Genomic DNA, 13480 nt, shown 5'->3' on the forward strand with positions numbered 1-13480 from the left:
TGCTCCACTCTTGCTCACCGCTCCAGGCAGCCTTGTCCTGCTTTACTCTTGCTCACTGCTCCGGCAGTCTCGCTCAGCTCTGACCCTTTGTTCACCGCTCCTGGCAGCCTTGTCCTGCTCTACTCTTGCTCACCGCTCCAGGCGGCCTTGTCCTGCCCTGTTCTCGCTCACCTCTCTGGGCGGCCTCACTCTGCTGTGTTTGTCCGCCACATCTGTGGTTCTGTTCCTGAGTCCCAGTGTGTACTGGGTCCTATCCCGCCAGTGTCCCTACCTGCTAGTGCCTCCCTGTCTGCACTCTAGCTGTGCTTGCCTGTACCCCTCTGCCTGTATTGTTCCTGAGTCCCAGTGTGTACTGGGTCCTATCCCGCCTGTGTTCCTACCTGCTAGTGCCTCCCTGTCTGCACTCTAGCTGTGCTTGCCTGTACCCCCCTGCCTGCATACCTGCCTGCCTGCATACCAGTCGTGCCTGCCTATACCCACCAGTCTGTGTGCCAGCCTACCAGTCTGTTCCTGTATTCCCCTGTGTGGGTCAACAGCCGTGTCCGGGGTCTGTCCTGGAGTAGCACCTGGTCCCTCTGCTCGGTTCCTCCTTGGTGCACTGGCGTCGTATGCCGTCGTGCGACCCTGGTCGGATCGGGTGAATACCTAGTTACGCCCCTCCAGGCATTCACTCTCCGGCACGATCCAGTGGAATCACTACAATCACACGCACACGCCGCTCAGCCCGGGCGTGTGCATTACACCGCTCCAGTCTAATGGGGAGAAAAGCTCCACATTCTGCCGGAGTGTGCAAGCAGTCAGCCCCCACCAATAAATATTATCACTGATCCTGTGGAGAGGTGATTACTTATTTTCACCAGAGAACCCCTTTAAGTGCATCTCTGCCGCTCTGGTCCAAGTATTTAATCGCTAAGGCCACGGCCCTACTATCAGTATTCGGTCAGTATCCGGTCAGTATTTTTTCTCAGGAGTGGGAGCCAAAACCAGGTGATGAACAATCAGAGAAAGAGCTAATACAAACAAGTCACCAATTCTGCATTTATCAACCATTTCTGGTTTTGGCCGCCACTCCTGAGAAAAATACTGACCAAATACTGATGGTGGGGCTGTGGCCTAATGGAAAAAAATATTTTCCTAGTTAATATCAGCGAGAACAAAATGACCGCCATACACAACACAGTCCACTATATCAACACCAATAATACCACATACAAAAGGGAAAAATATCGCCACACCATGACTAGATCACATATTACCACCACATAGTGACCGAATAATACCACATACAAGGAACAAATATGGCCACACCATGACCAGACCATATATTACCACCACAAAGTGACCAAATACTACAATACTGATAATGAATACAAACCGCAATACTAACAACACTGTTATTACCACCAGCGACATTATACACAGGAGCTCTGTATATAGTGTTAGTGTACACATAACAGTGATCACCAGTGACATTAAACACAGGAGCTCTGTATATAGTGTATAGGTCATACAGTGATCACCAGTGACATACACAGGAGCTCTGTATATACTATATACACACGTGCTCAAAATTGTTGGTACCCCTCGTTTAATGAAAGAAAAACCCACAATGGTCACAGAAAAAACTTGAATCTGACAAAAGTAATAATAAATTAAAATCTATGAAAATAAACAAATGAAAGTCAGACATTGCTTTTCTGCTTCCAAAGAATTAAAAAAAAATTTAACTCATGAAATAGGCCTGGACAGAAATGATGGTACCCCTGAAAATAATGTGAGAAAAGGGACATGTTAAATCAAGTTGTGTCCATTAATTAGCACCACAGGTGTCTACAATCTTGTAATCAGTCAGTGGGCCTGTATATAGGGCTACAGACACTCACTGTGCTGTTTGGTGACATGGTGTGTACCACACTCAACATGGACCAGGGGAAGCAAAGGAAAGAGTTGTCTCATGAGATTAGAAAGAAAATTATAGACAAGCATGTTAAAGGTAAATTTCATAAGACCATCTCCAAGCTGCTTGATGTTCCTGTGACTACAGTTGCACATATTATTCAGAAATTTAAGATCCATGGGACTGTAGCCAACCTCCCTGGACGTGGCCGCAGGAGGAAAATTGATAACAAATCAAAGAGACGGATAATATGAATGGTAACAAAAGAGCCCAGGATAACTTCTAAAGAGATTAAAGGTGAACTTCAAGCTCAAGGAACATCAGTGTCAGATCACACCATCCGTCGTTGTTTGATCTAAAGTGGACTTCATGGGAGACGACCAAGGAGAACACCATTGTTGAAAAAAATCATAAAAAGCCAGACTGGAATTAGCCAAACTACATGTTCACAAGCCACAAAGCTTCTAGGAGAATGTCCTATGGACAGATGAGACAAAAATGGAAGTTTTTGGCAAGGCACATCAGCTCTACAGTCATGGCCAAAAGTTTTGAGAATGACACCAAAATTATATTTTCACATGATCTGCTGGCCTCTGGTTTTTATTAGTGTTTGTCTGATGTTTATATCACATACATAAATATAATTGCAATCATATTATGAGTACAAATAGGTTATATTGACAGTTAGAATGAGTTAATTCAGCAAGTCAATATTTGCAGTGTTGCCCCTTCTTCTTCAAGACCTCTAATTCTCCCTGCCATGCTCTCAATCAACTTTTGGACCAAATCCTGACTGATAGCAGTCCATTCTTGCATAATCAATGCTTGCATTTTGCCAGAATTTGTTGGTTTTTGTTTGTCCACCTGTCTCTTGATGATTGACCACAAGTTCTCAATGGGATTAAGATCTGGGGAGTTTCCAGGCCATGGACCCAAAATCTCTGTTTTGTTCCATGAGCCATTTAGTTATCACCTTTGCTTTATGGCAAGGTGCTCCATCATGCTGGAAAAGGCATTGTTGGGCGCCAAACTGCTCTTGGATGGTTGGGAGAAGTTGCTCTTGGAGGACATTCTGGTACCATTCTTTATTCATGGCTGTGTTTTTAGGCAAGACTGTGAGTGAGCCGATTCCCTTGGCTGAGAAGCAACCCGACACATGAATGGTTTCAGGATGCTTTACAGTTGGCATGAGACAAGACTGGTGGTAGCGCTCACCTCTTCTTCTCCGAATAAGCGGTTTTCCAAATGTCCCAAACAATCGAAAAGGGGATTCATCAGAGAAAATGACTTTGCCCCAGTCCTCAGCAGTCCACTCCCTGTACCTTTTGCAGAATATCAGTTGATCCCTGATGTTTTTTCTGGAGAGAAGTGGCTTCTTTGCTGCCCTCCTTGAAACCAGCCCTTGCTCAAAGAGTCTCCGCCTCACAGTGCGTGCAGAAGCACTCACACCAGCCTGCTGCCATTCCTGAGCAAGCTCGGCACTGCTGGTAGTCCGATCCCGCAGCTGAAACAGTTTTAAGATACGGTCCTGGCGCTTGCTGGTCTTTCTTGGGCGCCCTGGAGCCTTTTTGACAACAATGGAAGCTCTCTCCTTGAAGTTCTTGATGATGCGATAGATTGTTGACTGAGGTGCAATCTTTGTAGCTGCGATACTCTTCCCTGTTAGGCCGTTTTTGTGCAGTGCAATGATGGCTGCACGTGTTTCTTTAGAGATAACCATGGTTAACTGAAGAGAAACAATGATACCAAGAACCAGCCTCCTTTTAAAGTGTCCAGTGATGTCATTCTTACTTAATCATGACTGATTGATCGCCAGCCCTGTCCTCATCAACACCCACACCTGTGTTAATGGATCAATCACTAAAACGATGTTGGCTGCTCCTTTTAAGGCAGGACTGCAATGATGTTGAAATGTGTTTTGGGGGTTAAAGTTCATTTTCTGGACAAATATTGACTTTTCAAGTATAGTAATTGCTGTTAAGCTGATCACTCTTTGACATTCAGGAGTATATGCAAATTGCCATTACAAAAAATGAAGCAGTAAACTTTGGAAAAATTACTATTTGTCTCATTCTCAATACTTTTGGCCATGACTGTATGTTCACAGATGGGAAAATGAAGCATATCAAGATAAGAACACTGTCCCTACTGTGAAACATGGAGGAGTCTCTTTTATGTTCTGGGGCTGGTCTGCTGCATCTGGCACAGGGTGTCTTGAATCTGTGCAGGGTACAATGAAATCTCAAGACTATCAAGGGATTCTAGAGAGAAATGTGCTGCTCAGTGTCAGAAAGCTTGGTCTGAGTCGCAGGTCATGAGTCTTGCAACAGGATAATGACCAAAACACACAGCTAAAAACACCCAAGAATGGCTAAGAGGAAAACATTGGACTATTCTGAAGTGGCCTTCTATGAGCCCTGACCTAAATCCTATTGAGCATCTTTGGAAAGAGCTGAAACATGCCGTCTGGAAAAGGCAACCTTCACACACGAGACAACTGGAGCAGTTTGCTCATGAGGCGTGGGCCAAAATACCTGTCGAGAGGTGCAGAAGTCTCATTTTCAGTTATAGGAATCGTTTGATTGCAGTGATTGCTTCTAAAGGTTGTTCAACAAAATATTAAGTTAAGAAGAACCATCATTTTTGTGCAGGCCAATTTCATGAGGTTAATTTTTTTTTACTTCTGTGGAAGCAGAAAAGCAATGTCTGACTTTCATTTGTTCATTTTCATAGATTTTAAATTTATTATTACTATTGTCAGATTCAAGTTATTTCTGTGACCATTGTGGGTTTTTCTTTCATTAAACGAGGGGTACCAACAATTTTGACCACGTGTGTAGTGTAAGTGTACATGTAATACACTGACTCACCAGTGACATTTCTAGGTGAAGTCTTTCATCTTCGCTTTTCTTCTTCATCTGACACAGACGGCCATCACTTCTTCCAGCCAGGGATCATCTCTGCAGAAAATAACAGTTATCAATAACTGAGAATATTCCCACTCCCCCCCCCCCCCCCCCCCCCCCCGACTTCTACACTACACCAGTTGAAGAAAAAAAGCAATATAGTGCCGTCCTGCACAGTAACAGGACCCCTCTTTTGTCCTATCCCATGGAAAACAATTTCCTAAAAAGTAAATTATATTGCAGAAGTAATAATGTCCCTAATTGGACTCTAAAATAATAATGTTCCCCACTGGCCACCATAAACTAATAAAGTATGTTACTCAATCTGGCCCTAAACAGTAATTAAGTCCCTTGTTCAGCCTGGCACCCCCATATATCCATCCTGGCCCCCCCTTCCCTGCATATATCCATCCTGACACCCCTCCCACCATATATCCCTTCTGGCCCCCATATGTCCAGTGTGACCCCTCCATATGTTTATCCTAGCCCACGTGTATCGAGCCTGCCCCCTCCCATATACCCATCCTAGTCCCACATGTGGCCTGCCTGTCCCCCCCCCCACCACATATCCATCCTGGCCTCCATGTTTCCAGCCTGCCCCCCCCCATATATCTGTCCTGGCCTCCATGTGTCCAGCCTGCCCCCTCCCATATATCCGTCCTAAACCCCATATGTCCATCCAGCCCCCCCATATATCCATCCTGGCCTCCATGTGTCCAGCCTGCCCCCCAATATATCCATCCTGGCCTCCATGTTTCCAGCCTGCCCCCCCCATATATCCATCCTGACCTCCATGTGTCCAGCCTGCCCCCTAATATATCCATCCTGCCCTTCCCCCCCCTGCATATATCCATCCTGACACCCCCCCCATATATTTATCCTAGCCCACGTGTATTGAGCCTGCCCCCCCACATATCTATCCTAGCCCCCCATGTGTCCAGCCTGCCCCCCACATATCCATCCTGGCCATGTATCCAGCCGCCCCCCCATATATCCATCCCCCCCACATATCCATCCTGCCCCCCTTTCCCATGTGTCCAGCCAGGCTCCCCCCCTTATGTGTCCAGCCGGGCTCCCCCCCTTAATGTGTCCAGCCGGGCTCCCCCCCTTAATGTGTCCAGCCGGGCTCCCCCCCTTAATGTGTCCAGCCTGGTTCCCCCCCTTAATGTGTCTAGCCTGGTTCCCCCCCTTAATGTGTCCATCCGGGCTCCCCCCCCCTTAATGTGTCCATCCGGGTTCCCCCTCTTAATGTGTCCGGCCGGGCTCCCCCCCCTTAATGTGTCCGGCCGGGCTCCCCCCTTAATGTGTCCGGCCGGGCTCCCCCCTTAATGTGTCCGGCCGGGCTCCCCCCTTAATGTGTCCGGCCGGGCTCCCCCCCTCGTGTGTCCGGCCGGGCTCCCCCCCCCCCCTCGTGTGTCCGGCCGGGCTCCCCCCCCCCTCGTGTGTCCGGCCGGGCTCCCCCCCCCTCGTGTGTCCAGCAAGGTCCCCCCCCTCGTGTGTCCAGCAAGGTCCCCCCCCCTCGTGTGTCCAGCAAGCCCCCCCCCTTCGTGTGTCCAGCAAGGTCCCCCCCCTTCGTGTGTCCAGCAAGGTCCCCCCCCTCGTGTGTCCGGCCGGGCTCCCCCCCTTAATGTGTCCGGCCGGGCTCCCCCCTTAATGTGTCCGGCCGGGCTCCCCCCTTAATGTGTCCGGCCGGGCTCCCCCCTTAATGTGTCCGGCCGGGCTCCCCCCCTCGTGTGTCCGGCCGGGCTCCCCCCCCGTGTGTCCGGCCGGGCTCCCCCCCCCCTCGTGTGTCCAGCAAGGTCCCCCCCCTTGTGTGTCCAGCAAGGTCCCCCCCCTTGTGTGTCCAGCAAGGTCCCCCCCCCTCGTGTGTCCAGCAAGGTCCCCCCCCTTGTGTGTCCAGCAAGGTCCCCCCCCCTTGTGTGTCCAGCAAGGTCCCCCCCCCTCGTGTGTCCAGCAAGGTCCCCCCCCTCGTGTGTCCAGCAAGGTCCCCCCCCCTCGTGTGTCCAGCAAGGTCCCCCCCCCTCGTGTGTCCAGCAAGGTCCCCCCCCCTCGTGTGTCCAGCAAGGTCCCCCCCCCTCGTGTGTCCAGCAAGGTCCCCCCCCCTCGTGTGTCCAGCAAGGTCCCCCCCCCTCGTGTGTCCAGCAAGCCCCCCCCCTTCGTGTGTCCAGCAAGGTCCCCCCCCTCGTGTGTCCGGCCGGGCCCCCCCCCCTCGTGTGTCCGGCCGGGCTCCCCCCCCCTCGTGTGTCCGGCTGGGCTCCCCCCTTAATGTGTCCGGCCGGGCTCCCCCCTTAATGTGTCCGGCCGGGCTCCCCCCCTCGTGTGTCCGGCCGGGCTCCCCCCCCTCGTGTGTCCAGCAAGGTCCCCCCCTCGTGTGTCCAGCAAGGTCCCCCCCCCCCCTCGTGTGTCCAGCAAGGTCCCCCCCCTCGTGTGTCCAGCAAGGTCCCCCCCCCTCGTGTGTCCAGCAAGGTCCCCCCCCCTCGTGTGTCCAGCACGGTCCCCCCCCCCTCGTGTGTCCAGCAAGGTCCCCCCCCTCGTGTGTCCGGCCGGGCTCCCCCCCCCCTCGTGTGTCCGGCCGGGCTCCCCCCCCTCATGTGTCCGGCCGGGCTCCCCCCCCTCGTGTGTCCGGCCGGGCTCCCCCCCCCTCGTGTGTCCGGCCGGGCTCCCCCCCCCTCGTGTGTCCGGCCGGGCTCCCCCCCTCGTGTGTCCGGCCGGGCTCCCCCCCCCCCCCCCCCCTCGTGTGTCCAGCAAGGTCCCCCCCCTCGTGTGTCCAGCAAGGTCCCCCCCCTCGTGTGTCCAGCAAGGTCCCCCCCCCCCTCGTGTGTCCAGCAAGGTCCCCCCCCCCCCTCGTGTGTCCAGCCAGGGGCCCATCCCATTCTGCATCCACTCATATACATGTACATACATACACACACAGACTGATACCTCTTACCTTCCTGCGCTCCCGTGCTGTGTCTTCCTTCTCCGGCGGCTTAGTTGCGCGCCTCCTTCATAGCAGGCGCATGACGATGATGTCATACGCCGGCCGGCGAAGGGAGAAGCGCTGCTTCACTGGGACGTGCGCCGCTGCGGTTCAGGTAATGAATGCCTCGTGCGCGTGTGCCTGCGCTTTTAAAGGGCCCGTGCCTCTTAAAACCGCAGGGTTTTTTTTTTTTTTATTCTCTTCTCCCCCTCTCCTCTGCAGCAGGGGGCGGGGTCCACCGGGAAAATTCCCGGTACCCCGCCAGCCCAGTCCGACCCTGGAGCGGTATCAGACCCCCACTGATCTCACTTTAAGGCCACAATCACACGTTCAGTATTTGTAAGCCAAAATCAGCAGTGGGTTGAAAATGCAGACGTGGGGACGTGTTTCTATTATACTTTTCCTGTGATTATTCCACTCCTGATTTTGGCTTACAAGTACTGGTGTAACATACTGAGCTTGAGAATGTGGCCGAAGAGAGGTCATCAACCATTAGGTGTTGAACAACCCACTTAACAATGTATGGGGCGCATGTCCCCAGAAGAGAAAGCTTGGCACAATGTATTCTGCACTAAAATGCCATATTTTCAAGTTTCACTCTACAGCATCTACTGAGCACTAATTTCTGGAAAACACCAGTGGGGTCAAAAAAAGTGACTGCAACTGTAGATAAATTCCCTAAGTGAACTTTGTAAAATGAGGTCCCTTTTTTGGCATCTATGGTGCACTGCAAATAAAGTTAAAAAAAAAAAAAAATGTGCTCCCCAAAAACCAAATAGCGTGATAATTTACAGAATACATGTTTTTTCTTACTAGCCCTGATAGAAATTTACTTTTTTAGTGTTTTTTTTTTTTTTTTGTGACAAGTATAATTTTTCATTTTCATACAGCTCAATAGTAACAACATTGGTGAAATACCTATGGGTTGCAAATGCTCATTACACCACTCCTTTGGGGAGGAAGGGGGGTGGGAATATTTTTAGGGGCTCTTTAAGTGGCACCCGCAAACTATTACTGCTAAATTTGCACTCCAAAGGACAAACAGCAATTTCCCCTTTCGAGCCTCACTATGTGCATAAACAATAGTTAGTATTATTGGATATTGCTTTTACAAATTGTGAGGTTCATTTTCTCCTATTACCACTTGTAAAAGTGAAAAGTGTTGCTAAGATAAAATTTAGTGAAAAAAATATTTTTTTGTTTACACAGCCCATCATTCTAAAATTCTGTGAATCACATGTGGGTTCAAAATTCTTACCACACCCCTGAAAATTTCTTAGGGAGTGTGGTTTCCAAAACTAAGTCACTGGACCATTTATGCTGTACTGGTATCCTGATAGCTCTGCAAGTGACACACTATTCCAAACAAATTTGTGTTCCAAAAGCCAAATAACTTTTCTTCCATTCTGAGCCCTGATGTTCGTCCAAATAGTAGTTTTTGACCACATATCCCTAGAGCCACTTTGGAGAGAAATTGGTTTACAAATTGCACAGGCCATTTTTTTTTATTATTGCCACTTGTGAAAATGAAAAATTTGAGGCTCAAGCAACATTTAAGTGGAAAATGTCATTTTTAATTTTCGTGTCCCAATGGTATAAACTTTTGTGAAGCACCTGTGATTCCAAAAAGGTCACTACATCCCTAGATTAAATTATTGAGGACTGTAGTTTCTAAAATGGGGTCATTTGTGGGTGGCACCACAGGGGCTCTGATAATGTGATATGATTCCAGCAAAAATTGTGCTCCAAAAGTCAAGTAGTACTCCCTATGTGCAATGCCTTGTGCCTTGTGCCCACACAATAGATTCTGATCACGTATAAGGTATCACCGTGTTTAGTAGAAATGGCTTAACAGATTTGTAGGTACATTTTCTCTCATTGCAGCAAGTGAAAATGAAAAATTTGAGGCCAAGTCAACATTTTTAGTTTTAAACAATATAATTTTTAAATTCCACTTTCCAATTTCTGTGACGCACTTCCTGCATGTATCTTTGAATACTTTAAGGGTGTAGCCTTTAAAATGGTATCTCTTTCATGAGTTTTTGATACATAGACCCCTAAAAGTAACTTCAAAACTAAATAGGTCTGAAAAAATAAATAGATTTTGTAAATTTTGCTGAAAAATTGCTGCTAAACTTTTAATCATTCTATCATCCTAACAAAATAAAAGGCACTTCAAAAATGATCCTGGTGTAAATTGGACAAATGGAAAACGTTATTTATTAACTTTTTTGTGTGGTGTGGCTATTTGTTATAAGTACAGAAAAATATTCCAAGTTTGAAAATTTTAAATTTGTCAAAATTTTTGCCAAATTTTCGACATGTTCATAAATAAATGCAACTTTCATAAGCCTAAATTCACCATTATCATGAAGTACAAAGGGTCTCGACAAAACAGTCTCAGAATCGCCTTAATAAAGGGAGAATAAAAGCATTCCAAAGTTATCACATAAAACTTCACATTGCAGATGGGAATAGGGGGCGAAGTTCTGAAGTCACCAGGGCTGTGGAGTCGGTAAGCCAAAACTCCGACTCCTCAATTTCCACGACTCCGACTCCCTCATACATGGCTCATGTTTAAGTGATAAATTTACTGTAGCACAGATTCTTCTCCGCTAAAAGTCTAGACCCTTAGATCAGGAATAGGACAGACATTTATAGGACATTTCATAACTTTCCCAAATTCTTATGAAAAAATATTCCCCACAAACTGCATTGAACTACTGTACCCAATTTATTATATGTTTTAGGAGTCAGTCGGTCCATTTTATACCGACTCCACCAAAATGGGCTACGACTCCAACTCCACAGCCCTGGAAGTCACACACAGGCAGCATAATTATAGGGAACCTGCCATGTAAAATAATGCCATTAACCTGCAGATGTGGCGTTAATCTACAGATTAATAGCAATCTGACACCATGCAGCGCCCACACTGAGAGTCACGCTGCCGTGAGGAAATTAACTTTATTTCCCACGGCAGGGTTAGACTTCAAGTCAGTGGTGGCACTGGCACGGTTTCAGTCACCACTCAGTGTATAGAGAACGGTGGTTGTAACGGCGCCGACGGCACTGACTGACAGCAGATCAGCATTACGGCTGGCTGTCAGTGTGGGGGGGGCGTGGTTAGAGCCACCACTCTTTATACACTGAATGGGGACTGAAACCATGCTGGTGCCTCCTCCGTTACTAGAAACCAAACATTGCCATGAGGGGGGTAAAGTTAATTTCTTTTTGGCAGCAGGGCTCTCAGTGCCTGCACCGCACAATGTCAGACTGCTATTAATCTGTAGATTAAACCCATATCTGCTCTGCAGCTTAATAGCGTTATTTTACGTGACAGATTCCCTTTCAGGAGTTAATATTGAAAATGTCTTTATCATTAATGGGTTAATAAACGCTGTTCCAGGATGCGCTCTGGTTTTCCAGTGCTGAAGAGTAATAACGGGTTAATCTGAATGAAATCAGTAGAAAGCTTTTTATTTTTTTTTTCCTAACGATTAAATGAGCAAATTTTATGCATGCAAAACAAGATCTTGGTGAGCATAAAAACTAATTCCAAGCCAACCAAAATTAGTATTATTTTTGCTGATCAAATAAACAGAGAAAGAATGTAGAAACAAGAATGTGTGTGTGTGTGTGGTTTTCCTGCCCAATTTTTGCTTTTGCTACAAAAAAATTACTTTTAACCCTCGCCTTTCACTGTAATAGAGGAGTAAAGTTTACATGCCGTCCAAACGTTCCTCTTGTCAGTATTTGCCAGTACAAACCATTTCTTGATCCATTATGCAATTTTTATTTCTGTACTTTTTTTTTGTTTGCAGCACTTCACCAGTTCAAAAAAGAAGATAGCATTTTACATGCACAAAATTCATTCAATAAAGATCATTTATTTGGGAAGACCATACCTAATTTCGATGAGATATTTTATTCTTTTACATGCTATGTACAGTTTGGTCCAGAAATATTTCTTCGTGGTTTGTGTTCTGCATGCCACTATTTTTTTTTTTTTTATTTAAAATGAAACCGATGCAATTGAAGTGCAGACTTTCAGGTTTCATTAAAGGGGTTGAACAAAAATATTCTGTGAAATGTTTAGGAATTGCAACCATTTTTCTACAAAGCCTCCTCATTTCAGGGGCTCAAAACTAATTGGACAAATTAACTTAAAGAAAATGTTCATTTTTAATACTTTGTAGCTAGCTATAATTACCTCGCACATGCGCGCGGCGGCTTCTCGCATCATTGATCCTCTGAAGACGGGTGTACGCGTGCCTTCCTATCAAGCGCAATGCGCCTCTCTGAAGCTGGCATGAGTACACCCAGCTTCAGAGGAACAATGATGTGAGGGGAAGAAGCTGCGCGCATGTACGTAGGCGCTTGTAAGTTATGTTGTCTTAGGGGCGTGATAACATGCTGAGTGAGTGGACTAGTCTGGGGACATGAACGCCCCATCGACTAGTCAAAGCCCTCATTTACATATCATAAACGTACTTTAGAAATACTTTTTCTAAAGATCTGTTTGTCAGTAATGTAATACAGGAACTGTTAGGCAAGGTGTTACATTTGCAGACACAACTGCTGCTGGTTCTTAAATGGTTTTAAGTCAGATAATTCATTTCTTTTTCTTTATTTTTTTCTTGTCTCACCTGCTCTAGGATTGGTGAGTGTTGAATTGACAGAACGAAAAACGTGCTTTTGGCGACATCAAAAAGGATCACCTGAGACTTACCTTTCAACAATAGAAGCAATTTACTACTTTATGGTGGACTTTCATATGCAAATCCTACAGAAGGACTACAATGGTGAATACGACAATCTCCTCTTTTTCTTCTCTTTTATGTACAAACTTATCAGAGATGCCAAGCAGGCCGCTGGAAAGTTGTAGCGCAATTTATGGGCAGGTGATTTAGAAATTGATCATATGGTCATCAACATAAATGTGCAAGTTTTGTATCCATATTTTCTCTTTGTTTTCCAATACAAACAGAGATTACCAGGATGAATAATAAAACCATTTTGTTTTTTAACATATTTGTTTGTGTGTTTTTTCTCTTTAAATATTTTAACTAACATTTTCTTTAACTCTTTCACCCCGAATCCTCTTTTCACCTTCCTGACCGGGCCAATTTTTTGAATTCTGACCAGTTTCACTTTATGAGGTAATAACTCTGGAACGCTTCAACAAATCCCGGTGATTCTGAGATGTTTTTTTCGCGACATATTGTACTTCATGATGGTGGTAAAATTTATTTGATGTGACTTGCGTTTATTTGTGAAAAAATCGTAAATTTGGCAAAAATTGTGAAAATGTAGCAATTTTCAAACTTCACTTGTATGCCCTTGAATCAGTCATGTCACACAAAAGTTACTAAAAAACTTTTCTCACATGTCTACTGTACATAAGCACATTTTTGAAAAACATATTTTTTTTGGGGGGGGAAGTTATAAGGGTTAAGTTAACAAGCGATTTCTCATTTTTGCAACAAAATTTACAAAGCCATTCTTTAGGGACTACATCACATTTGAAGTGACTTTGGGGGGCCGATATGACAGAAAATACCCAAAAGGGACACCATTCTGAAAAACTGCACCCCTCAAAGTGCTCAAAACCACATTCAAGAAGTTTATCAACCTTTCAGGTGCTTCACAGGAATTAATGAAACGTGGAAGGAAAAAATAAACATTTTAACTTTTTTTTAACAAAAATTTTACTTT

The 13480-nt window shown here is 46.2% G+C and overlaps 1 protein-coding gene across 1 annotated transcript in view; it reads left to right on the top strand.

Moving 5' to 3' along the window:
- Positions 1-12792, top strand: part of DTWD1 (DTW domain containing 1) — a 28087-nt gene extending 15295 nt beyond the window's left edge. The window contains exon 5 of the mRNA XM_073653083.1: positions 12421-12792. Within this exon, the coding sequence (XP_073509184.1) occupies positions 12421-12650 (230 nt within the window). The 3' untranslated portion in view covers positions 12651-12792. The remainder of the gene's footprint in view (positions 1-12420) is intronic.
- The last annotated feature ends 688 nt before the right edge of the window (positions 12793-13480 follow it).

The sequence above is a fragment of the Phyllobates terribilis genome, unplaced genomic scaffold (assembly GCF_046119375.1).
Source record: "Phyllobates terribilis strain yellow unplaced genomic scaffold, ASM4611937v1 Scaffold_11__3_contigs__length_659146591, whole genome shotgun sequence".
Classification (NCBI taxonomy): Eukaryota; Metazoa; Chordata; class Amphibia; order Anura; family Dendrobatidae; genus Phyllobates; species Phyllobates terribilis.